Source organism: Eleutherodactylus coqui, chromosome 8 (genome assembly GCF_035609145.1).
Source record: "Eleutherodactylus coqui strain aEleCoq1 chromosome 8, aEleCoq1.hap1, whole genome shotgun sequence".
NCBI lineage: Eukaryota > Metazoa > Chordata > Amphibia > Anura > Eleutherodactylidae > Eleutherodactylus > Eleutherodactylus coqui.
In genome coordinates this window covers 174,076,442-174,104,400 of record NC_089844.1, presented here as the reverse complement: position 1 = coordinate 174,104,400, position 27,959 = coordinate 174,076,442, and the positions used below count along the sequence as shown (strand labels likewise).

Sequence of the window (27,959 nt, the reverse complement as noted above, 5' to 3'; positions counted from 1 at the left end):
GAGGAACAGAAGCAAGACAGGTAAGAGTTTATCTACCCAAGCCTAAGTGATCGTGCGACCTGAGTGTGCGCGGCTGACATAACTGTACTGTGTTGTAAGTAAATTGTGTCACAAGTGTGATTTAGGATTGGGGACTTTGGGAAAAATTTGTGTTTAATTACAGTTTATCAATTAGAATTTTTGCATATATTACTTTCATCTACTCTATCTGTAGGGTCCCTATTTAGAATGGGCTCCATGATTGACAATGCCCTCCATTGTACAACTTGTGCCAGTTGTGCAGTACTTGAGCAGCCGTTCGAGGGTACATACTGCTGTGCAAGTAGTAAGTGTGTTGCACATTTGGAAGCCTTGCAGACCCTTACATTTCTGGTCATTTAGGGAGGTGTTCCAGTTTTCAGAGAATTTTTTTTCGTCTTGATTTTTGAAATCAGTATACTCGATTACATAAAACCTGAAATGTGCCTTCCATTCAGACAAAAAAAAGGTCTTCGACACTACAGGCTGCTATACAGGTCCTGGTAGTGGCAGACTCAATTATTAGGGGGACAGACAAAGCAATCTACCATAAAGACCGGGATTGTCAAACGGTGTGTTTTCCTGGCCCTCAAGTTTGACACATTGAACTTTATGTCAATTACTAAAGATAATTGCCTTACCCAACTTGTAGAGGACCGAACTAGGTGGACGGCCATTTTGGACTTAATATTAACCAATAGACCTGACAGAATAACAGGGGTGCAGGTTGGGGGCAGCTGGGAAATAGTGACCAAAATATAATACATATCAACTTTTCCTTTAAGAGAGAATTTTATAGGGGAGCTACAAAAATACTAAACTTAGGAAGTCCAAGTTCGATCAGCTTAGTGATGCTCTTTACCTTAATGACTAGGATAATGTACTCAAAAATAAGAGTACAAATAATAAATGGGAAACGTTTAAAAACATCCTAATTACTTACTGTGAGCGGTTCATACCTTACAGGAATAAAATCCTTAGTAATAGGAGAAAAACCATATGGCTTAATAAAGATGTAAAGGGGGCAATAAACAGTAAACAGAAAGCATTTGAACTACTAAAACAAGAAGGCAGCGAAGAAGCTCTAAAAACCTATAAGGAAAAAAATAAATTATGTATAAATCAGATAAAAGCAGCAAAGATGAAAACAGAGAAACTTATTGCTAAAGACAGTAAAACTAATCCTGAACTCCTCTTCAATTATATAAATAGTAAAAAGATTAATACTGAAAGTGTTGGCCCTTTAATAAATAATGTAGGAGAAGTTGTAGAGGCTGATGAGGAGAAAACAAATCTATTACATACCTTTTTCTACAAAGTTTTCACACAGGAAAATGAAATGTCCCATGAGATGCAGAGTCATAATGTAAGCTCTCCACTAAATGTCTGCAGTCTAACCCAGAAAGAAGTGCAGCTCCGTCTTAAAAACATTAACCCTTTCCAATCCACTGCCTGACATCTAAAGACATTCTGATTGAAGGCTGTACAGCCCCGATGTCGGAAGACGTCCGGCAGGGTATTCTTACTGTAGATTACTGGCCACTCTGTTGTCAGGGGCCTCTCCAGCATGTCACATACCACAGTACTGGCTCTAGCCAGCAGATGGCACCATTTTATAATAGCAGAAAGAGAAAGCCTCCTAGGTAACACTGAATCCAAAATTGGATTGCAAAGGGTTAAAATGGACAACTCTCCAGGTCCCGATGGCATACACCTCTGGATTTTAACAGAATTAAATAATGTGATACACAGACCCTTGTTATTTAAGGACTTTATAGTGACGGGTCTGTTCCACTGGATTGGCACGTAGACAATGTGGTGCCAATATTCAAAAAGGGGCAAAAAAAGCAGATCTGGAAACTACAGGCCGGTAAGTCTTACTTCTATTGTGGGTAAAATGTTTGAAGGGTTTCTAAGAGATGCTATCCTGGAGGACCTCAAGAAAGATAGCTGTATAACTCCGTATCAGCGTGGGTTTATGAGGGGCCACTCCTGTCAAACCAATCTGATAAGCTTCTATAAGGAAGTAAGTTCTAGACTGGACCGGGGAGTCACTGGATGTTGTGTATCTGACTTTTCCAAAGCGTTTGATCCTGTGTAATATAAAAGGTTGGTAAATAAAATGAGAATGCTTGGTCTGGGTGAGAAAGTGTGTAAGTGGGTAAGTAACTGGTCAGTGATAGAAAGCAGAGGGGGTTATAAATGGTACATACTCTGATTGGGTCACAGTTACTAGTAGGGTACCACGGGGAGCAGTTTTGGGCCTTATTCTTTTAAATATATTTATTAATAACCTGGTAGAAGGACTGCACAGTAAAATATCAATATTTGTAAATGACACAAAACTATGTTAAGAAATTAACACAAAAGAGGACGCAAGGCAGTTCGAAGATGATCTGGATAAATTAGGGTTTGGGCAGAAATATGGCAAACGAGGTGTAACACTGATAAATGTGCGGTTCTGCACATGGGCAGGAAATACATGTCACCATTACACACTAAATGGGAAACCACTGGGGAACACTGACATGGAGATGGACTTGGGGATTTTAGTTAACTGTATACTTATCTGGAGCAACCAGTGTCAGGCAGCTGCTGCCAGGGCAAATAGGATCATGGGTGCATCAAAAGAACTCTAGGGGCGCACAATGAGGACATTGTTCTTCCTCTTTACAAGTCAGTAGTCAGACCACACATGGAATATTGTGTGCAGTTTTGGGTACCGGTACTCAAGAAGGACATATCAGAGCTTGAGCGGGAACAAAGGTGGGCAACTAAAGTAATACATGGAATGGGCTGACTACAATACCCAGAGAGGTTATCAAAATTGGGGTTATTTAGTAAAAAAGGCAGCTGAAGGACGACCTAATAACTATGTATAAATATATCAGAGGACAATACAGAGATCTCTCCGATGATCACTTTGTACCCAAGACTGTAACAAGGGGGTGCTCTAATAACTATGTATAAATATATCAGGGGTCAGTACAGAGATCTCTCCCATCATCTATTTATATCCAGGACCGTAACAAGGGGGCGCTCTAATAACTATGTATAAATATATCAGGGGTCAGTACAGAGATCTCTCCCATCATCTATTTATACCCAGGACTGTAACAAGGGGGCGCTCAAATAACTATGCATAAATATATCAGGGGACAGTACAGAGATCTCTCCCATCATCTATTTATATCCAGAACTGTAGCAAGGGGGCGCTCTAATAACTATATATAGATATATCAGGGGTCAGTAGAGAGATCTCTCCTATCATCTATTTATACCCAGGAGTGTAACAAGGGGTTGCTCTAATAACTATGTATAGATATATCAGGGGTCAGTAGAGAGATCTCTCCCATCATCTATTTATACCCAGGAGTGTAACAAGGGGGTGCTCTAATAACTATGTATAGATATATCAGGAGACAGTACAGAGATCTCTCCCATCATCTATTTATACCCAGGAGTGTAACAAGGGGGTGCTCTAATAACTATGTATACATATATCAGGGGACAATACAGAGATCTTTCCCATCATCTATTTACACCCAGGACTGTGACTGTAACAAGGGGGCACCCTCTACATCTAGAGGAAAGAAGGTTTCTACACAACATAGAAGGGAGTTCTTTACTGTAAGAGCAGTGAGACTATGGAACTCTCTGCCTGAGTACTTGGTGTACAAGAGGGACCTGGATGCCGTTCCTGAGCAATACAATATTACATGTTATAGTCACTGATTACTTCAAAAGGGTTGGTGATCCGGGGATTCTTCTGATTGCCAGATTGGAGTCAGGAAGGAATTATTTTCCCTTAAGGGTGCATTCACACGAACGTATATCGGCTTGGTTTTTACGCCGAGCCGATATACGTCGTCCTCGTGTGCAGGGGGGGGGAGGATGGAAGAGCCAGGAGCAGTAACTGAGCTCCCACCCCCTCTCTGCCTCCTCTCCGCCCCTCTGCACTATTTGCAATGAGAGGAGGCAGGATGGGGGCGGGGCTAAGGTCTGAGAATTAGACCCCGCCCCGTCCCGCCTCTTTCCATTGCAAATAGTGCAGAGGGGCGGAGAGGAGGCAGAGAGGGGGCGGGAGCTCAGTTCCTGCTCCTAGCTCTTCCATCCTCCCCCCCTGCACACGAGGACGACGTATATTGGCTCGGCGTGAAAACCGAGCCGATATACGTTTGTGTGAATTCACCCTAAATGTGGAGGCTTGGCTTCTACCTCATTAGGGTTTTTTGCCTTCCTCCGGATCAACATGGGGGGTAATAGGCTGAACTGGCTGGAGATATATCATTTTTTAACCTTTCATACTATGATACGTCGCTGTTTACACCAATAGAAAAACATACATGGATGCAAACACAAGGGTACTGGGAAGGAAATGAGGAAACCAACACCCTCTAGCTAGAGGTGCTGGCATTTATGTGCAGGAGACCAGTGGTGATTGGCTGGATGGAGAACTCCACACCCAGCCGGCTCAAACATCCCACACCTGTGACAGTGTGCTCTTAGAAAACCAAGGAACTACAGGTCCCAGAAGCACAACCTGACAACAGACCAACACAGTAAGCATACCACTGCAATTAGTGCGACAGGAACTACTGTATGGTGCTGCAAAAACATGGTGATAGATGTGGTATGGCTACGGTTGAAAAAAAACCAAAAATACTTGCCAGTGTAAAAGGGGCATGGTTTGGGGGCTTTGGTTGGGGGTATAGCTTATCACTATGTATGTTTTTAACTACATTATTCTAGTGGCCCCAGCTACTAATTGTGTTCCTCTCAGTGACCCTTGGACCCAGTAGTGGTTCCAATAGTAAGCGTTCCCCAGTAGTAATAGTGACACCCACAGTGACCTCAGTAGTAATAGCGACCCCCACAGTGGTCCCAGTAGAAAGTGACCCCATAGTAGCCCCAATAATAACAATGACCCTCAAAATATAAGCCCCAGCCAAGCAGCAAGTGGACCAGCCAGCACATCCACTTAACTGAGGTTCCGTCCTGGACACTAGCCACTGTAAACTCACACAGGACTCTGGACTCTTCCACCTGGTGTCTTCATTCTTACACGTACTGTATGCGGTGCAGAAGCTGGGGCCTAGGGTTCTCTGTGAGTTTACAGTGAATGGCGTCTGGGACAAAACCTCAGTTCAGTAAATGTGCTGGTGGGTCTGGTTGCTGCCCGGTCGGCGTTGCTCAATGCAGGTAAGTGTTTTTTTACTGGCCTCTAGTAGGGCTGGTAAAATATAAATATTGGCACAAGCCTCCTGGGCAGATTACCGTCTGGACCTGTGGTTATCTTGCCGGGTGGCAACCCTAGTTATGACCTCTATTATAAATGTCACAGCCTCTAAAGCAGTGTTTCTCAACTCCAGTCCTCAGGACCCCCAACAGGTCATGTTTTCAAGATGGCCTATAGTAAGAACACTGGTAGCAATGTCTGAGGCACTGACAATAATTACATCATCTGTGCAATACTAAGGAAATCCTGAAGACATGGCCTGTTTTGGGGTCCTGAGGACTGGAGTTGAGAAACACTGCTCTAAAGTGTACTGGCTCTGATAGAATGGTAAGCCAGAGCGTGCCACCCATTATTGCTGCCTGGCCGGGTGCCGAGGATCTGACAGTATTCTTGCTTCCCAATGACACAGCCCTTCACCTGACTACTGGGATAGTTTTATTTCTGTGATTCAAATAAATCTGTGTCCACTTTGACTCCCAAGTGAAGTGTTTTTGCGTTTACTCCAGAGTTCAGGGTTTACTCTAGATTGGGTTGTTTACGATGACGTGAAGGTCCAACCCAAGTTCAAAAGTCAAGCACTTTATAAGACATCAGAATCAGAGGATGGGGAGAACGCTTGGCAGCAGCTACGGACCTGGACCCTCCACAGCGATGGTGTATAGTCCATTATATAGAAACTATGGAGTGCGGCTGGACCACTTCACATCAGGGTATAATTTAGCAGGAGACACTGAAACGTATCATTTCTGACGTGTCCTGAACCAAATTCCTTACGACTGAGGGCAACAACCCTAAACAGGAAGTCCCATCAGTTCTTAGAGGATGGAAAGAGGAAGACATATATGTGTAAGTCAGCGAGTTCTGTGCCCATGTGACATATAGCGACTCACAGTATATAGAGGGGTCAGCAGTGATCCCATTCTACAGATCTGGAAGGAGCATACGCCTCGTATTGATAAAAGTCTCCGGTAAGTTGTCTCGGTCAAGGAAGGCTGGAAATAGTAATCCTAGTCCTGCAACCTATAGCTGAGGTCCACCGCTAATCATCAGTATGTCGGTAATGTATCCAATCGTTCCAAACATGTAGACTTCAGCTCTGATGCCTACAAGTATCTCCTGTTGGTGATTTGCATTCTGGGAAGTATCAGCTCGTGGCTTGATTCACTGCGTGTCGCACGCGAGGCAGCAAATATGCAATGGCATTGTGTACTTGCGGCATGCCAACAATCGCCATGCATTGTCTTGGCATGAAATACGCGCCAAGATAGAACATGCTGTGATCTTTCCTGCAGGCGTATTCGCACAATATGTGTGAGCAGGGCAAAGTAGGGCAAAGTAAGTGGCACCAGTGTTATAGTATTATTGGTTCAGCCATGTTGTTAGTGTCCAATAACTACCACTAGAATAGAGAGTGCAGCTCCGGAGTATAATACAGGATGGAACTCAGGATCAGTACAGGATAAATAATTTAAAGCACTGTTTACTGTGATTAATTCTATATATTGTGGTAGAGGAGCCACTGTGGTGACGTATATGAGTGACCAGGCGGCCATAGTTCAGGAAAATGGGCAGCAGGGAAAGGCCATTCCTAGCTGTAGAGCTACGTCATTATGAGTCACCTGAGAGGGCTTGTTAAAAAGAAGCTGTGCTTCTCAAAAATGGCTCCCATTACCAGTTCGGACAGAGAAACTGCCTACACAAAAGTCCTGTGTACTGACTTCAAGGCACGACAGGGTATGAGACGCACACTATGCTTGTATATGATATATGGTTTGATGATGTATGCAGTTTTGGGCCCTAAGCCTTAATATTAGAGAGCTGCCACTGTTAAATGTGTAGTAAGAGGCCAGATGGCCAAGATTTCTGTTTTTCTGCACTGTGTTGCTGCCAGGTGTTATTGAGCTGGCAGGAGTCTGACTGAAAGAAACTTCAGTGTGGAAGTTGATTTACTGTGTGTGCCGTATGAGAAAAGATGGTGTACCGAGGTGAGTGCCTAATCCTGGATGTCACAATTGTTCTGGAATATGATTTCTCCAGCAGGCTTTGGGGTATTTTGTCGCTTTCCTAATTGTGTGGAAGCAGTATGCGCACACTGACCAAGTCAAACACAAGGTATGAATCTCATGTTAAAAATGGCTCTCCGTCCAGAAACAGCCAGACAGGGCCTTTTATTGTACAGACACACAATGGGCGTGCAACAGGTTACATCAGTAACATATAGGATTCTCATTTGTCGGATCATACAGAATCCCCCACCTCTCTGCCCACCTCTCTGCCCACCCTCTCTCACGTCCGCCATAGTATGGACTTTGTATTCTTTAGCATGCAGACAACCTTATCAACATGTGCTCAGGCTGAAGCAATTCCTTTGTTGTAGAAGTTTCAGGATGGGAGTGGAAGGGGGGCTAGATAAACACTCAGTATTGGACACAGATCTACACATAAACTGGTTGAGCAACTTCTTATGTACTTAGAGCAAATACATCACCCATCCATTGGCTAGCAAATACCATGATTAGATTGTGTGTGTCCTTTAGACTCCACAGAGCTGAAAGTCATTACAACATCAATAGACATTTTATATTAAATAATTATCATGTCTCTCACAATCCCCCCTTAAAATGTCTATCCTCTAATTTTCACAGTTCTCTGCGCATGAGCCTATAACTGGAGCGCGTTGAAGGTTCGTTTTAGGGTCTTCAAGGGGGTGTAGGACTTGTCCACTCCTTCTGGGGATGCATCCAGCAAACTCATGGTGGAAGCGGCTTTTCCAGCATCAGTTTCACAGGTCTCTCTGACACAGGGGATAACACAGCAGACTAGAACAGAAAAGGTAATCATCAGTTCACATACAACAGCGACGCCCGTCTGTGCCAGGATCCTTTACCACCCGCTCATCCATGGCGAGTGCTGGTCCCAAAAGTTAGCTCTTTTTAGTTAGTACGGTCAGCTTCTTAATGACAACTGCGTTTTTACCCGCGGGTCATGTGTCGTCTAGGATGTAGGTATAACAAGTCTCCCCTATCATCTTTCAGACACTCCCCTTTTTAGCTAAAGTCATATCTAAGGCCATTCTATTTTTTTAAAAAAGTCATAGTCGAGGTAGGTCCTATTGGTCAACTAGTCCCTATAAGGCGTCTCTAGTATAATTTATAAACCGCTGCTAATTATAATAAACATAATTAATCCAGTCAACGTTTATTTACCATAATGATCAGGAAAGTGGACTCGAATCTAGTTTTAATTTGGTCTCTAATTTTTAAAACTTGTCAGGTACCCCCCTTGGCTATCCCATGACGTCAATGTACACGTGTAGATCAAAACTACCACCAGGGGTCTCTCTTCTCGCTCTAGTATAATGTTACAATACTAGTAGCGTGCACAGGTACGCACGGCGTGGGACTCCCTAATCTTCACCCACACCAATGTCCCTCCTGGAGATAGTCCTAATGGTGAACACGTCCAAGTCGCCTCACCCTTGCGTCAGGGCTTTCCCACTGCCCGTAAGTCCCTACTCCTAGGAGGGGGGGGGATCCCTACCTTACCTCAGAGGGAGGCCATGGATTCCCTGGGCTCATTTCCGGGCATCCATACCCTCTATCTGTACAAGTTAACACCCCACAGGGTGTGCCCTCGCCGGAACCTAAGGTCTTCTGCACTATCCCTAGGCAAATGGGAATTCCACTGACAATCCATCTTAGGAGATCGGGGCAGGCACAGTACTAGTACATTTCTCCTTTTTCTTTGGTAGCGCATGTGGTTGGCATTATCGGAACTGGCTCTTCATCTTTTTCAAACAAGGGAAACGTTGGTGTCTGACAGGATGTGGAGGAGCATAAGGGCTTTACTAAGGCACACTCCCCTGTCCAATTACCCTCCAGGCGGGTCCTCTACCTCATGTCTCCACAAAGCCAGTAAACGTCTCCTAAGGACTGGACCTGATTCTGCATCTATTCCCCTCCTATCATACTGTAGGAGGAGCAATACCCGTTGGTGAGTTCCCCAAAAATCTCCCTCCACCCTGCCTATTTGCCTGGCAGGTGTAGTTTCCAGGGTAGTCAGTAATACTCTCTCCGGTGCAAAACACTTAAGTAGTTATAGAGTATTCCTTCTTCCATTTCTCACGGACAGTGTAATTAGCGGAAATGTTCGTGAAGAGACTAATAAACCACTCTTCAGCATCTACAGGGAGATTTAGGGGGACCATCCCCGAGTGTAGTCGGGCACTACCGCACACGCAACAGTTAGACTTGTTGCTCCTGTTAGCATTGTACCTCATCAACTCCAACCAGAGATTCTGGTCAGAGTAGCCAGTCGCTACTGTCAAGGTGTCCTCAAAGGTAGGGTCGGCTATGATCATCATGTTCGTCAAGGTCTTTATCTTACGGCGGAGGGGGTTAATTATGGGCACGGGACTAAGTGAAGGCTTCCATTCGGCTGCATCTACCATACCCCTTATTTTAAACTTCCCTAAGGGATCTATCCTCCCGTACCGGTATGTCCCCAGACTATAAGTCTCCCCGTCCCCCGGGCTTGGATCTCCCATGGTTAATGTAAAAACCGCATTAAAACCAAGCAACATACTAAGTTCAGCCTTCCAATACCTGCTGTCCTTATTATTCTCAAGGAGGGTTATACGACTAATTAGGGATTTCCCGCTCCTATTTTTCTTATTTAAGGCACTTCGCGGTTTATAGGACTAGTCTGTTCCTGCGTTCCATCCCACTAATCCCCAATAACGGCAGTCTTCTCCCCAGACGTTATCAGTGGCGCAAACATATTGTATTCCCCGGGTATATAAGTCATATAACCAGCTGGACTGAGCTAAATCTGGCCTGCGGTGGGATCTTGCGCCTAGACACGGGACCACAGTACAATAGTCGAAGGAATATGCAGCTACTTGAGCATTGGACGAGTTATACTAGAAGGTAACCATACCCCCATATTCTTCCGACTAAGGATTCCAGTTGCCACCCTCCTCTCTCACTAGCCCTAACCAGAGTAACGTCTTTGGCACAACTAAGACTGGTCTCCCGGATCTGAAGCTTTCTTACAGTATGAAGCGTGGATCCATGTAAGTCTTTCGGCTAGTTTCACAGCTGTGGCAGTAGTCAGAAGCACCTGGTAGGGGCCATCAAATCGGGGCTCAGGAAGGTGCTTCCTGGGGAACTTCTTGACGCACACCCAATCCCCAGGCTGCAAGATATGTGTCCCAGTGTCTGCCTCTGAGTCTGGAAGAGAACACCTGTGCATAGGCTTTGGTTAGTTCTTTAACAACGGAAATCACATACTCAGTCAACACATCAGATTGTAATTGTAACCACTGAGGATAGTAACGACCTAGCCTTGGGGCTAGCCCAAACAATCTCATAGGGAGATAATGTATAATCCCCCCTGGGTTCATATCTAACACTGTATAAGGCTATTGGATGACAGTCTTTCCAAAGTGGCGTCATTTTTAAGTATCTTACTTTTTAGCGTGCCACTACGTCTCTCCACCTTTCCACTACACTAAAGGTGGTACAGTATGTAAAAGGCCTGGGATACATCCAGAGCAGACATGACATGTTACATTTACCTGCGAAGTTTATACCTCTGTCTGACTCTGAATCACCTCTGGTACCCCATATTCACAGTTTACCTCGTTCATGAGCTTCTTTGCGGTTACCTACTTGTTTGCCTTGGTGACAGGGTCGGCCTCCAACCTGCAAAGACATCAACAACAACAAGCATGTATTCATACTTCCCAACAAGTGGGAGCTGAACGTAGTCAATTTGCAATCCCTGAAATGGGTAGAGTGGTCCCGGCAAGTGTGGTGTGGCAAATTTACTTCTGCCCTGACTTACCCATGGCATAGATCATGCTAAACCGGACAAATGATGCAGCAGCTACAGAGAACCCAGAAGTCGCCCAACCTCTTTCAAGCGTCGCCGTCATTGCTGCTTTACTAGGTGGGTCTTTGCGTCCATCAGCTGGGCCATCATGGGATACAGGAACTGTGGTGGGCAAGTGCTGTTGACTGTTCACCACACGCTGTCCTGTTTCTGCTGCTCCCATATTAGTCCATTTATTCTTTCCTTCCTTGCTGGCTGGTAACTGTAAAAGTCTTTAGCATATCAAAGTCCAAATTTTTGTCAATGTCCAAAGTTTTTTTACCACTGACTCATGCTGTCAGTACCTTTCTTCTTTCTTCCACGGCTTGAGGGCCGCTGCCTTTGCTGCGCTGTCAGCGAGGGTGTCGTCTCTCGCCTCTCCAGTGTAGGAATCGGTGCGAACTCTCAACTTTGTCAGGTAGAAGTAGGGCCTCCATGCGACTCTGTACCGTTGCACCATTCTCAATTGGTTGTCCTGCTAAGGTAAAAAACTGTCTGGCCTTCCATATTGGGCTGTAATCATGAGCTATGCCAAATGCATACCAGGAGTCAGTGTAAAGGATTGCCGGTCTTACCTCTCGCCACTCTACACGCCTCAGTGAGGGCCTTCCATTCCGCTTATTGTACTGTGACATGCGGAGGCAGAGCTTCTGCTTCTAGGACATCTTGTTGTGTGACCACTGCATATCCGATGTGGAATCATCAATCCTCACCCTGGTACCATCTGCAAAAAGCTCAACATATGCATTATCAACAGGGGTTCTGGTAACTGTTTGCATATCTGCAGTTTCTTACTGTATTAGTACTAAATAATCGTGCTGATGTTCTATTTCACATGGCTCGGAATCTTGTAGCACAAAATCATTTATTTTTTTTTTCCAAACCCAATAGCTGATCTACAACACCTAGATCATCTATGACCCAGATCACCTATGCCTCCCCCCTTTTGAACCGCAATACTCAATGGAAAAAGAGTCATTGCGTTCAAACTAGTAAACCAAGAGGCACAAAAACAAGCACTTTGTAGGTCAAGGTGACATTGTATGCAGCGAAGTCTGAGCGAAAATCTCCTTAAAAAAATTTTTTTTTTAATTTCAGGTCACAGTTAGCATTTTTTAACACAAGGGGGCGCAACACAAGTAAAATTTTACGTCACCCAGTGTAATAGTATTTCAGGGTATGGCCAGCGTTTAGCTTTTACTCTCCTGTCGGAATATAATTATAGCTTCAGTGTAGACTGACACTAGAATATACAAAAGACTTAAAGAAAAAACTAAAGAATACGGATGAATTAACATCCTACTCTGGGCAATTCAGTCCCTCTTTCTTCACATAAAAAGTAAAATTACTTCACCAAATTGCATGAAAAAGTTTGCTGGGTGACTATAGTGAAATTATTCCATCTGTAGGAGCCTTCCATAACATCATCTGTCTGAGCATCCATTGGAGAAGCGGGCAGTGGAAAACAGAGCCCCTGGGAACATGAGAGAGCGTCCCCTGTCATGTATTCCCGGCCTCTGCCCCCCATGCATCAACTCCAATCTTCCATGCACTATAAACCAGCTTAGTCATCTACTATGTCCCAAGCTGCATCTCCACAAAGGTTTGTTTCCCTGAACTTATCACACATCCAAAGTGGCCACATCTTGGAGCGTAACAAAGTCTGGTCAAACAAAACCTTTGTTCAGACAATCATGATGTTAGCACTGGATACAGTGGCATTGGGGAATATAGGCCTCCCAAGTGCAGCAAAATGGCCGCCAGAGGCAGAAAGGGGCGGGGCTACAAATCTCCCAAGTGAGGCAAAATGGCTGCCGGAGGAACGGGCGGGGCCAGGGGCAGCAGCACTCCCAGGTGAGGCAAAATGGCTGCTGAGTAGCAGCACGTCCAGGTGAGGCAAGATGGCCGCTGGAGGAGGAAGGGGCGGGGCCAGGTCCTGTCCCGGATGGGGAGGGACCGGAAGTAACATCACACACCCTGAAAGTGAGCACATGGGGGGAAGTAACTTCAGGGTGGGGGCAGGCCTCACTACATTTTCTGCAGAGTCACACTATGTTGGATTGTAAACATTGCAAGCACGGCCGCCATTACAGGGAGGGGCTGTAGTCAACACAAAGACATTACATTGTTCATAAGCAATACACATACCCCCCTACATGCTTTCTCCTCTTCAATCTCTTAACTACATTATACCTCCTCCTAGCAATCTAAAAAACACCTTTCTTTCTGCTAGGCTTCCTGCTCATCTTCTGTAAACTTTCTACAGTCTATCTTATCTGTCCATGACCTAACATTTCTTTCTGCAACTTTTCCTGGTCCTTCTCTTTGTATAACATTTCTACATGTTCAGTAAACTCTGCTGCCTTCAGCAACCAGATCACAAGCTCTATGACCTTTGTCCTTGCTCACTTTGCTCAACTCTATGCTACCTGCTTATTCTAGCCTATTCGAAGTTTCTGCACACAGTACTGTTTCTCTTGTAAAATCTGCTTTCTTCAAATCCTTCCCATATAACCTCTTTCCCACTCAGATTACAATGCACATTAATTCTACAAAACACAGGGAACGACAAAGTAAACAGAAAGGGTTAATTGGAAAAAGCTTTCAGTTCACTCTTATCAGCAGCCCTCCCCCCAACAATAAACACTGCACATTCTTTCTATAATACCAGACAGACGGGATTACTGGAGAATACCCACAACGGCTCAAGGTATATATATATCTCATCCACCTTTATATCAACCCAAGGTATATATCTCATCTACCTTTATATCAACCCAAGGTCTACTAGCAATCCCGAAGAGCACTTCCTGTACACGTCCTAGACAGGACATTTTAGCTATACACAGAGACTGACGATTATTTTCAATGACCAAAACCTCAATAATATTCTGGAGAAATCAGCCGTCACAAAGCACGACTATACTTCATACGTATATACCTTTCCACATATGAGAACATAACACGCTCAATCATAAAGTTAAGTATACGTATCATAAATCTTCCTAACCTCACACTAGTTTTACCTAGGAGCACGTGTCACTGGCGTGTTCCCTCAGACTTAAACAGCCGAGTCCGCCCTCCTGACACATTAACCCTCACAGAATTTATCTCTTGGTCTTGCATAAACAATTTTTAACCGTCTCAGACACAACAGCATACACAGCGTACAAAATACCCCTAGACAGGTAACGTGGTGGTTTTACCGAGTGGACAGAACTAGAGTTATTACCTGTCTTTCAGTGAAGGTCCAGTCTGGATCAGGAACAGGCAGAAAAGCAGTCAGAACCCAGCTTTGACACAGGTAGATAAAGCAATCTTACCGTGTTCTGTAGATTTTCGGGCCCCTGAGTTCTGCGTGCCATCTGCCGATCTCTGTACGTTCCAGGCTGTGACCTCACAGATCCACTCGCTCACCCAGGGACTCCACTGTTCTGGAATATGATTTCTCCAGCAGGCTTTGGGGTATTTTGTCGCTTTCCTAATTGTGTGGAAGCAGTATGCGCACACTGACCAAGTCAAACACAAGGTATGAATCTCATGTTAAAAATGGCTCTCCGTCCAGAAACAGCCAGACAGGGCCTTTTATTGTACAGACACACAATGGGCGTGCAACAGGTTACATCAGTAACATATAGGATTCTCATTTGTCGGATCATACAGAATCCCCCACCTCTCTGCCCACCTCTCTGCCCACCCTCTCTCACGTCCGCCATAGTATGGACTTTGTATTCTTTAGCATGCAGACAACCTTATCAACATGTGCTCAGGCTGAAGCAATTCCTTTGTTGTAGAAGTTTCAGGATGGGAGTGGAAGGGGGTCTAGATAAACACTCAGTATTGGACACAGATCTACACATAAACTGGTTGAGCAACTTCTTATGTACTTAGAGCAAATACATCACCCATCCATTGGCTAGCAAATACCATGATTAGATTGTGTGTGTCCTTTAGACTCCACAGAGCTGAAAGTCATTACAACATCAATAGACATTTTATATTAAATAATTATCATGTCTATCACACAATATATAAACTATAAGGTGCCATCTATATATATAAAAATGAATGTCTGTGTGTCTGTCTGTCCTTTATGCATTACTACACCATTCATCCAATTGCCCTGAGACTTTGGGCAGTTGTTGAGTACACTCCTGGGAAGATTACTGGCATAGTACAACTATCCTACGATAGGTGGGGTGCGTGCGAGCGTCGACAGTTATGCCCCCCAGACAAAGATCGTTCAATTTCCATCTCAAGCACGAAAGCAAAAGGCATTACGAGCAACGGGATGCGTGTTCAACTACAAAATGATGCATCCACCGAACGTATCACAAGACAATTGCTGGATATTGGATTGGGAATGCTGAGGTAAAATGAAAGCTGCGCTGTGATTTTTTGCTATTCCTTACACTGCTGAGGTAACATGAAAGCTGCGCTGTGATTTTTTGCGATTTCTTATACTGCTGAGGTAACATGAAAGCTGCGCTGTGATTGGTTGCTATTTCTTATACTGCTGAGGTAAAATAAACACTGCACTGTGATTGGTTGCTATTTCTTATAACGCTGAGGTAACATGAAAGCTGCTCTGTGATTGTTTGTAATATATTATACCGCTGAGGTAACATGAAAGCTGCGCTGTGATTGGGTCTTATATATTATAAAGCTGAGGTAACATGTAAGCTGCACTGTTATTGGTTGTTTTATATTATACCGCTGAGGTAACATGAAAGCTGCGTTGTGATTGGTTGTTATCTATATATATAAAAACAAATGTACGTCTGTGTGTCTTCGCAGCAACGCGCGACGGGTAAGCTAGTTATATTATATAACCTGTTCATTATATGGCGCATGGACTACAGCCTCCAGCTTCTAGTGACACTTACCTCCATCATGTCTCCTTTAATCTAGGCTGAACACATATTGCTCCTGTCATTAGTCTGAAGATGTGGAGTTTCCCAGCCATCGTCACGATCATCATGTTTGCAGGGAGCAGTGATCAGTCTTTGGATATCAGTCACAGAAACAAAGATAACAGTGAGTATCACCTCCCGCATCCTCTCGCTGATCACTATCTATGTACTTCCTAATAAACCGGCACCTCACTGCAGGTCTGATATTCTATAACGTACGAGACCAAACTTCTTTCCTCCACTGCAAAGAAAACGCAACGCAACTGCACTGGCCTATGCAGTTTTATGTAGGTATAGTTCAGCCCATGGTTGGCCTTTGGGGTGTGCGATCTGTGTAACCACACAGGGCGCATGACCCTCCAGAGATGAAAGGTGGCGCTGGTGCCACCCAATCGTGTACTGGAACAGACAGTGACAGCATCACACAGCGAATAGATTTAGATGAACATCAGCAGATAGTGTACATACGCAGCGCCTGCACCCCTTTTCTCTTGATGCCCTGCAGTCAGTGACAGCATCACTCGCTGCAGCTGTTGCTTGCCTGTATAGTAACACTAGCTGATATACCCAACTTCGCCCAAGTTAATTTGATACAGGTGTTTACGTTTTGTTTGCATGGAAAATTTTGTGAAGTCAAGGTTACTTTATAGGATCGAGGAATAAAATATGTATAAACATAGAGGAGCGTTAGATTCTCCTCAGGTTGCATGTACAGATGTCCCTCTGCAGAATGTGCCACCCCTTCCACTCTTCTTATTTAGGACCTAAAGAATGCTCACACCAAATTTCACGCTTGTACGGTATCGAGAAGTTATATTACATAGGGGTGCACTTACTTTTGCAAATAGTATTGAATAATTGAGTTGTGACCCCTTTACTTTTCCTATTTTGGACCTAAAGAATGCTCCTGCCAAATTTCATGTTTGTAAGACATCGGGAAGTTACATTACATTGCAATTAGCTTTGAATAATCGAGTTGTGACCCCTTTAATTTTCGTATTTAGAGTATAAATAATGCTCGGGCCAAATTTCACACTTTTATGACATCGGAAAGTTAGAGAATTAGATTTGCTACATTACACAGGGTGCCAATGCTTCTGCAATTAGCACTGAATAATCAAGTTGTGATCCCTTTACTTTTCCTATTTAGAACCTAAAGAATGCTCCTGCCTAATGTCATGTTTGTACGACACCAGGAATTTAGAGAATTAGATTTGGTACATTAACCAGGGGTCCTAATTAGGGATGAGCGAGTATACTCGCTAAAGCACTACTCGCTCAAGTAATGTGCTTTAGCCGAGTATCTCCCTGCTCGTCCCTGAAGATTCGGGAGCCACCGCAGCTGACAGGTGAGTCGCGGCGGGGAGCAGGGGAGAGCGGGCGGGAGAGAGGGAGAGGGAGATCTCCCCTCCGTTCCTCCCTGCTCTCACCCGCAGCTCCCCACCCCGTGGTGGCCCCCGAATCTTCAGGGACGAGCAGGGAGATATTCGGCTAAAGCACATTACTCGAACGAGTAGTGCTTTAGCGAGTATACTTGCTCATCCCTAGTCCTAATACTTTTGCAATTAGCATTAAATTTTGGAGTACAGCCAATATACTGATGTAGCAGCACTGAATTTATCATTTAACTCTTTTAAACTGTATTGTTGGTGTATTTTATGAACTCTATGAGTTACAAATCTCATCAAAAGCCATCACATCACAAATTAGCACTAAACATGACAAACATGTTTGTATGACATCGGGAAGTTAGAGAATTAGATTTGGTACATTACACAAGGCTGCCAATACTTTTGTACTTAGCATTGAATAATCGAGTTGTGACCCCTTTACTTTTCCTATGTAGGACCTAAAGAATGGTTGTGCAAAATTTCATGTTTGTACGGCATCGGGAAGTTAGAGATTAGTGGCCAGTCAGTCAATGAGTCAGTGAGTCAAAAAAAATAAAAATAAAATAAAATAAATAAATAAATTTAAAAAATAAATAAATATATACATATATATATATACATATATGTATATTTGCATGTCTGAATCCATCTACTCTTCTTTATGTTGGCCGTTGCCCCACTAAGGTAGGATGCCGCTTCCAAGCAACTTGTAAATTATTTTTATATAATAAACAAAACAAAAAAGGTACAAGGACGATGCAACGCATTTCGGAGTTATAGTTCTCCTTTCTCAAGCACAAGTTCATTACATGTGAAGCATCTGGCCGGCACTATATAGTATCATATCATCTATTTGGTGGTAATGTGGGGCAGGGTGATCATAATTATGTTCGTTAGTGTGGAAGTGTACGAACGATCATGTTGCTCCAGCGAGAAAGCCCCAAATGTGAGCCTGCGTTCCAACTATCAGAAATACTACTCCACCATTAGTATTGCACATCCCCCGGTGTGCGTTTCAGAGTTATGCCACGTGCTGAAAGTAGAATGTTACAGGCTAGTATATTACAATTCATCTTAAAATTAATAAACGTGGTTAAAAATCTGGGATCACGATGGGTTGTAAAAAATATTAATCAATGTATCCTGAAGTAAATAATATTTCTTGTATATACCCTTTTTTATTCATAACCTTCTTTTATTAACAAAAAAAAAACATAATAAACCCAAATAATATAAAGCAAAATTACTATAAAATGTACAACATACAGAAACAAAAACTTAGGGGATTAATTTATTGGGACCCACGTGGTCAAACCAAAAACATTTGGTAAAATATAACAAAGGATTGGTGATGATACTCAAGATTACTGATTTTGTAAAATCATCAATGGAAATGTGGACCGACCAGGAGTAATCAAGGAGGATGTATAAGACCATAAAATATCTGTGTTTCTAGGTAATCATATATAAAAAATTATGTAAAAAAATAAAATATTCGTATATGGGGAAAATGATAAAAGGACCGAGAGGAGTGTGAGACTACAAAATAACATCATGCTCTATACAGACATAATTTGCCATTTTTTTTCTAGCCCATGTCTCCCTATAAAGCCTTCCTATGTGTTGCATCGCATCCGTGTTTTCATGCGGTGCAATACAACTTTTACAGTAGGAAATCCTACGGTCAAAGCCCTAATCTAAACTCGAACTGCAGTAAAAACCAAAAAAATAATAATACATCACCTAAGAGGCGCTGTCTCTTCAAGTCTGGCACTCATCTTCAGTCTTCTGCCAGCCTTTCCTGGATTGGAGGATCAAAATCACCGCCTCCAGGAATGGCTGGCTGTGATTGGTTCACGAGCACCATGGCTCAGCCAATCAGAGCCAGCGTTCGATGAACCAATCACAGTCATTCAATGATTCAATGAATGGCTGTGATTTGTTCCTCGAATGCTGGTACTGATTGGCTGAGCCATGGCTCTCATGAACCAGTCAGAGGCAGAGCTTCCTGGAGGCATTGATTTCCGAAGACCCGGCCAGGAAGCTCTGCAGGAGATTTTAAGCAACTGCCAGGGGGCTTAATGGGAAAACGCAGAGAGGAGAGGTAATGTATTCTTTTTTTTTTTTTTCTGCAGCTATGGATTATTTTGGGCATAAGGCTTATATTTCAAGTCCCCTCCCTCTGAAAATTCTCGCATGTGGTGCCACAAAGTCACTTTATTGCCGCTGATCACCGAAGCGATATTGCTGCGATTTTGTCATGTCAAATTTGCGTCGCCCGTGTGGATGAGCCCTTAAGATACTATAAGTTACAATAACAATTAGAAATTGGACTAAAAAGTGGACTCGAAAATGGGGATTTGTACAAACAGAAAGTGAGAGAAACAATGACTAAACAATGAAAATATAAACTATATGTTAGATTTTCTCTAATACGTCATTTAAACCATTCGGCACGAGTCTGTTAAGCTGAAGTATCCAGTACATTTCTTTAGATTTGAGTTTTATAAAGTGACCTTGTGTGACCTTCCCCAGCGGTGTAATAAACATTAGACCGGAGCCTCTATTATGATCACTGGAGAAATGTCATGATACACTGTTTTTGGAAATCCATTCTGGATATTAAAACAGTGCTTGTCTATTTAGGGTCCTGAGGGCGTTCATAGTCCTCCAAATATACCTGTGGCTACATGGATATTCTAACTGGTAGATTGTACAACTCGAGCCAAGTGAGGAATTGTTTCAGATGAAAAGATCTATTTTCTCTCTTTACAAATATCCTTGGATATTAACCCTTTCCAGTCCAATTTGTATCCTGGTTTTCGTAGGGGGCTTACTCTTTTTCTGCCGTTAGACGACAGTGCTATCTGCTGGCTAAAGCCAGTACTGCATGAGGTGACACGTTGGATAGGCTGCAACAGCAGAGAGGCTGGCAATATACAGTAAGAGAACCCCGACGGACGTCTACCAACATCAGAGCTGTACAGCCTTAAATCATAATGTCTTCACAGGTCAGACAGTGGATTGGAAAGGGTTAAAACAACATTTTCAGTTCTGAACCCCACCTTTAAAAGTGCAGATGTAACACTCCTCACTAGGAAAAGTGGATTATCTGATTATGTGGGGAAGACGGGGCTACAATATAAACCACAGTTCTGTTTATTCAAAAAATAACAGTTGGTTGTTCTGAAATCTCATTAGTGAGAAAGGGCTCACCCCTCAAGGTTTCCAGTTGTCTTGAAATGATGTTTTCCACATGAGCGAGTTGGAGTTTTTTGCCTTCCTCTGGATCAACATTGGGTGGTAGTAGGTTGAACTGGATGGGCATGTGTCTTTTTTTTTTTAGCCTAAAATACTATGTTACTATGTAAATGTAAACAGTCTCTGCCAAAACTGATTGTGACACTAAGTATATATATTGTGGCAAGTGGGGTCACTCGACTGCGGATCAATGACTTCTTGGTCCAGAAATGGGCACAACACGTGTACAAATGCCTCAAAGGCTCAGAAGACTTGCATTCTTTTTAAATCTGGCACCTGCCAGCATTTATTCCACAGCAAAATGTATGCACAGCATGCAAATACAGTCCATATGTAATGTCCAGGGTTTAAAACCCACAGGGCCCCATCACTAACCCCACCAGGGCGTCTGGAAGGTATCCTACTCCGTCAGACAGGTGACAGGCCCAACTGGTTTACACTGGACCTCAGGGTCCAAATTCCTGATGTGGCTCCTTCACCGCCTGTCTGGCTAGTAGCCAGCTTTCTATCTGCTCTACTGAGCTACAACTGCCCCTGAGTGTGGCAGGATCTGCTCCTTTTATGTTAGTACCTGCCACACCCATAGGTGTTAACTCTTTCTCTGGTTCAGGTTAACCAAACAAACAGTAATCTGTACTCCGAGGCCCTCTACAGGCAACTCTTGCTACTGCATTACCACAATATGTATATAAATGAATGAATATATAATTTTATCTGTATATCGTAAGTAAGTACATATCTTATTTCCTTAATGTACCCTCACATAAATGCAAGCTTTTTTTTTAGTACACTTTGGTGGTGGTGAAACTAGTTGGGGCAAAAGGACATTTTTTACAGGGTGCCATCTGTCCAAAGGTTGACCCTGGTTCAGTTCACTTAAAAGCAGTTGGTTTCCCTCTCTTCATGCCAAAGAAAGAAAGCCGACTTCAGTAATGCAGCTAATCATACTAAAGGAAAAGGAACTAGAATAGTGTAATACACAAGGGGTGAAGCAAATATTGTCCGACTTAATCAAACTTACAAGAGAACATAGTTAGAAGGTAAAAAAATCCGTAGAGCACGCAACAGCAAACGCCCGACTCTGGGTTTTGCTCAGTTCCTTCTTTCGGGGCATGTTGGCGTACGCGTCATCTGGGTTTGAGTAGTGGCAGGTCAAATCGGATTAAATTAATGAGATTACACAAAATTATGTTAAACATTCTCATAAATTTCATAAGCAAACATAAAATATATAGTTTTTTTTAAAGACAGCGCTACAGTCCCTAAATACTGTATAGAACTAGACAAACTGATGACATCAGCAGACACAACTCATACACACAAATGCCCACATGATTGAGCAGCCAACCAGTGACCACAACTCACAATTTTCCACAATTTCCTTACTTTGTGGGGAGAATTAGTCAGAGAGGGGGTGGCTGAATTCCGTGGGGTCTCAGCTATGCATTTGAGCTAAAATGTTTCAGAAGTGCAATGTGGCAGCTGTGGACCTGTAACTCTGACCCCCTGCTGTGTCCTCTCCTCCTAGTTGTTGGCTGCATAGATTCCTGCCGCCCTTATGACTGCTCTGATGTGTCGGCCCAGGGTCTGACAGCGGACGGCGTGTACCTGATATATCCAGGTGGGGCGAGCTCTTCACCCGTCTCTGTGTATTGTGACATGACCAGTGCTGGTGGACCCTGGACGGTGAGTACCGGCCCCCATACTGTCATATAGAGTCAGTCTTGTTAATATCTAAACATATGCTTCTGTCTAAGCAGCCATAGATCAGCAATTCCAAATCTACACCAAGATCTAAATGATCCTATAAAGGGGCCAAATCTTGGTGCATACAATACTGGGCAAAAAGTACTGCAAATTAAGAATATTTGAAAAAATGGAAATGTTAATAATTTATTTTTGTCAATTAACAAAATGCAAAGTGACTGAATAAAAGAGAAATACAAATCGCATCAATATTTGGTGTGACCGCCGTTTACCTTCACAACAGCATCAGTTCTTCTAGATATACTTGCACACAGTTTATGAAGGAACTTGGCAAGTAGGTTGCTGCAGACTTAATGAAGAACTAAGCACAGATCTTTTGTGGATGTCGGCTCGCTCCAATACTTCTGTCTCAAGACAGAGTGGATGATGATAAGATCAGACCTCTGCGGTGCCAAATCAGCACTTCCAGGACTCCCTGTTCTTTACACTGAAGATAGTTCTTATTGCCATTGGCTACATATTTGAGGTCGTTGTCCTTTTGCAGAATATATTTGGAGTCAATCAGACGCTTCCCTGATGGTACTGAATGGTGGGTAATAGTGATGAGCGAGCATACTCGCTAAGGGCGATTGCTCGAGCGAGCATTGCCCGTAGCGAGTACCTGCCCGCTCGAGAGAAAAGGTTCGGGTGCCAGGGACGGGCAGGGAGCTGTGGGGGAGAGCGGGGAGGAACGGAGGGGAGATCTCTCCCTCTCTCCTCCCGCTCCCCCCTGCTGACTGCCGCAACTCACTGCTCCCCCGCGCCGGCACCCGAACCTTGTCTCTCGAGCGGGCAGGTACTCGCTAAGGGCAATGCTCGATCGAGCAATTGCCCTTAGCGAGTTTGCTCGCTTATCTCTAGTGGGTAAGTATCTGCTTTACTATTGAATGATAGGTAAATATTCATAGTGTCCTCAGCTTTAAGGACATTAATCCTTAAAAAAATCCCCAACTCCATTTGCTGAAATGCAGACCCAAAACTGCAAGGAACTTCCATAGTGAATCATTGTTGCCTGCAGACACTCATTATTATTATTATTATTATTTGGCTCTCTACCATTCTTTACTGTTGCCTGCAGACACTCATTATTATTTGGCTCTCTACCATTCTTTACTGTTGCCTGCAGACACTCATTATTGTACCGCTCTTCAGCCCTTCGGTGAACAAACTGCCTTCTGGTTCAGAGAAATATTTCAAATTTTGACTGCTCAGTAAAGAGTACCTGCTGCCATCAATACATCCCAGTTTCTACAGTCACTTGGCCTTGTTTCTTTTGGCTTTTTGGATTTTCCATCAAGATCAGTTCTGGCCAGACTCCTCTGAACAGTAGATGGGTGTACCTGGGTCCCACTGGTTTCTACCAGTTCTGAGCTGATGGCATGGCTGAACATCTTCTGATTTTGAAGGGGAGTAAACATGATGTGTGTTTATCTGCTGCACTAAGTCTCCTTGGCCATCCACTGTGTCTACGGTCCTTAAAGTTTCTCACTTATTGTGCTTCTTCAAAAGAGCTTGAACAGCAGATCTTGAAACGCCAGTCTGTTTTGAAATATTTGCCTGGGAAAACCTTACTAATGCATTATAAATGCCTTGTGTCTTGTTGTTGTGCTCAGTCTTCCCATGGTGTATGACCTGTGACAAGAAACTGTCTTCCACAACCTCACCTTTGTTGCAGAGTTTAGTTGTTTCTCACCTAGTTTTAAGCCTCCTACACAGCTGTTTCTGTTTCAGTTAATGACTGTAATTCAACCTACATATAAAAATGGTGATCATTATCACCTGTTTGTTATGATTGGTTAATCATAAACCTGATTGTAATCTTACAAAATTTCTGACTTTGTGTAATTGTACTTTGAAGAATTGATGCTGCTGTGAAGGCAAAGGACAGTCATACAAAATATTGATGTGATTTACATTTCTCTCTTAATTCTTTACCATATTGGCAATTGACAAAAATAAACCATTAACACTTCTATTTTTAAGGTATTTTTTTTCTTTGCAGTATTTTTTCCACACCTGTCCAAAACTTTTCCACAGTAATGTACATCCCTTGTCCATAGCCACTGTATGGAAATCCACTAAGAGAGTCCCTTTAAGACTTCATCAGCCAATGATCTACTCCAAATTACTCCCAACTAGTCATTGTCGCCCTGTAAATGCACCATCCGCTGATCTCTTATCGAAAAATGTTACCAGCATCTCAAACATTCTCACTGGGAAACAAATGTACACAAGAAGCATAATCCAATTGGAACTGGTGTAGGAAATATTGATACCTTCCATCAGTTCAGTTGGGTCCAGAAGCCTTCATAAATGGATCCTAGCAGTCTCCATCATGCATCCATTCATCCATCATCCTAGATTGTGCAATGTATAACTGTGCAGGGTTACCTCCAGACTCTACCTCTTCTTGCAGGTCTTTCAGAAGAGGTTCGATGGCAGTGTGGACTTCTACCGGGGTTGGGAGGAGTATAAACTGGGATTTGGACGAGTGTCTGGAGAATATTGGCTGGGTAACTGCTTGTTTCTCACTCTTGGGCTTTAGATTTTTACATCAGCTGCACATTTGGGGTTACACATCACTGTACATTCATCTCCTCAGGTTTACAGAACATTTTCCTCCTAACCCAGAGGAAGACGTATAGCCTGCGCATCGACATGGAGGACTTTGATAACGAGACTCGACATGTGACTTATGACTCCTTCTCCCTCTCACCTCTGGCTGTCAACCCTGATGAGGATGGATATGAACTGTTTATTGATGGATTCAAGGAGGGAGATCCAAAGAAACGTACCGGTAGGTGAAGAAGGAAGTGGTTGCCATTAGATTATCCTTGTCTTGATAAGCTTGTATGGAAAGTGGCTTCCGCCTGCTCCTCCGTTTGGCCGTCCACTTCCAGACCAATACTGCAAGGAAGAAGGGTAAACTCAGAACCGCCACTCCAGTGGATAAGAATAAAACTTTATAGCACATTGCACATTTGGAAGCCCAGATCCTGGATCTAAATGAGCAGCTTGCAAAACTGAGATCCATTGGCACCATGGAAAGTAGTTTGCTGCTCACTGAGCACTCACTGGGGCAGATGTGGGGGTGGATGTTAGTTTGGGAGAGCAGGATGAGCAACACCACCTATCGGAAGGCAGCATTCCTATAAGACAATGTCAGACTTTTTGACAGGTCTTGTAATAATGACTGGGAATATAAGCCAAAGCCGGAATCCTCTCCGGAAAGAAAGGACAAACCATACACATACGGCTGTTTGGGGATATTTGCCTCTTATTAGTGTGCAGTAGGTTTGCTGGCTTTGCTAGGTGAGAGGCCTTTGATGTATAGGTCTGGAAGGATATGGTTTCTTCATAGAGAGAGCCCCCAGCCAAGCTAGCAAACCTAATGCACACTGATGAGGAGCAAATACCCCAAACAGCAGTATGTGGATGGCTAATCCTTTCCTTATGGAGAAGACTGGCTATGGCTCATATTCGCAGTCATTGTTGCAAGACTTGCTAAGCGGTCTGACATTGACTTGCAGGAATGCTGCCATCCAATAGTTGGCGCTACCGAGGTATTGTTCCATCTTCCCATTTACATAAATTTCCCAGAGGGGCACAGATGGCCTTATAAGTCTCCTCACTAGGTGCTCCCCCCAAAGGAGAAAAAATACCCTTCTCATCCAACACCAAAATAATTCTGAAATGAAAGTTTTATTGTGGAACACGACTGAGATTAAAAAATAGTCAAGAATCAAAAAGTGTCAAGATGTCACCAAGGAACTGAACGATTAGAGAAGAGGGAGTTTATTCCAATGATTGTATTCCTGAGGTTCTTTGTGGTGAAATGAAGAGGCTGTGTTCTATGGGAGAGATCTGTAGATGTATCCACTTGACCTGTTGGATGTTCACGTTTGATAAGTGGTTAAGAGAATAATCAGGAAGGGGATTTACCATTGTGTCATCTGAGCTATCTACTTGGATCATCTCTATTGATGATTTTGCGTTTCCATTCACAGGAAATTCTCTACAGGGGCATAACCAGTTTAAATTTTCAACCCACGACCACGATAGAGATATACATGTCGATAACTGTGCAGTGATCTATCATGGAGCTTTCTGGTACACCAAATGTCACGGCGCCAATTTAAATGGGAAATATCAGCATGGAATCACCACGGAGTACGCCACTGGCCTTGTGTGGGTCACATGGAAAGGAGCCTACTATTCATTAAAAAGGACTGAGATGAAGATTGCACCAACATCTGGTGATAGCAGCAAATCATAATACCGCCAAGAACCCATCTTCATAACAGATGACACGACCGACGAGTCTTTATTCTTGACGATGTTAGGCTTCGTTACCAATGGAACACGTTGGGGATTCATCACTTAATAAAGCAGCTTATTCTTCTGTCTGATTCACTTATCGCACTTATAAATGTAATAAACAATTCATAATTCTGTGTTCTTCTATCCCTCCAAAACAAAACATAATGTGTAGATGTGGATGACACTAAACAGATTCAGCCAGATAACACTTGAGATATTGACGTCTCTCGTGACAACGTCTTGCATCAGGTTATCGCTTGTGTATCTTGGCTAAGGTCTAGTAGGAAATAACTGCACCCTGAAGATGAATCAGTCATTGTCTGTGTAATTAATACACAAAGACCTATTATTCTTTCCTGATAGACATTGGATTTCACATGCATGCCCCTATCACAAGGTCAGTGGGGAGGATTCTCATCTTCCCCCAGTGAAGGTTAGGTGCAGGACGAGTGGGTTTATCCTTGTCCTAGTTGGATATCTTTATTTTAAAATCAATAAAAAATTTCTCAGGAAAATAAAAGAACAGAAAAAAAGAAGTGTATATATATATATATATATATATATATATATATATATATATAGACAAAAGCACTGACTGACGCACTGACGCACTGACTCCCAATTCTCCAACATCCCGATGTCGTAGAAACATGAAATTTGGCACAAGCATAGATTATGTCTAGAGATGAGCGAACACCAAAATGTTCGGGTGTTCGTTATTCGTAACGAACTTCCCGTGATGCTCGAGGGTTCGTTTCGAACAACGAACCCCATTGAAGTCAATGGGCGACCAGAACATTTTTGTATTTCGCCGATGCTCGCTAAGGTTTTCATGTGTGAAAATCTGGGCAATTCAGGAAAGTGATGGGAATGACACAGTGACGGATAGGGCAGGCGAGGGGCTACATGTTGGGCTGCATCTCAAGTTCCCAGGTCCCACTATTAAGCCACAATACCGGCAAGAGTGGGCCCCCCCCCCTCCCAACAACTTTTACTTCTGAAAAGCCCTCATTAGCATGGCATACCTTTGCTAAGCACCACACTACCTCCAACAAAGCACAATCACTGCCTGCATGACACTCCACTGACACTTCTCCTGGGTTACATGCTGCCCAACCGCCCCCCCTCCCCCCCACAGCGCACACCAAAGTGTCCCTGCGCAGCCTTCAGCTGCCCTCATGCCACACCACGCTCATG

The 27,959-nt window shown here is 43.4% G+C and overlaps 1 protein-coding gene across 2 annotated transcripts; it reads left to right on the top strand.

Moving 5' to 3' along the window:
- On the top strand, positions 1-26,845 carry LOC136577687 (microfibril-associated glycoprotein 4-like). Of its 2 annotated transcripts, none has more exons than XM_066577603.1 (6): positions 1-20; positions 16,043-16,168; positions 22,225-22,382; positions 24,859-24,955; positions 25,045-25,239; positions 26,450-26,845. In XM_066577603.1, exons 2-6 carry the CDS (start codon positions 16,078-16,080, stop codon positions 26,716-26,718), a joined length of 810 nt encoding a protein of 269 aa, XP_066433700.1. In that variant the 5' UTR covers positions 1-20; positions 16,043-16,077; the 3' UTR covers positions 26,719-26,845. The 2 variants fall into 2 exon arrangements, with proteins under 2 accessions (XP_066433700.1, XP_066433699.1); XM_066577602.1 differs by lacking the exon at positions 1-20 and adding an exon at positions 6,154-6,225.
- The last annotated feature ends 1,114 nt before the right edge of the window (positions 26,846-27,959 follow it).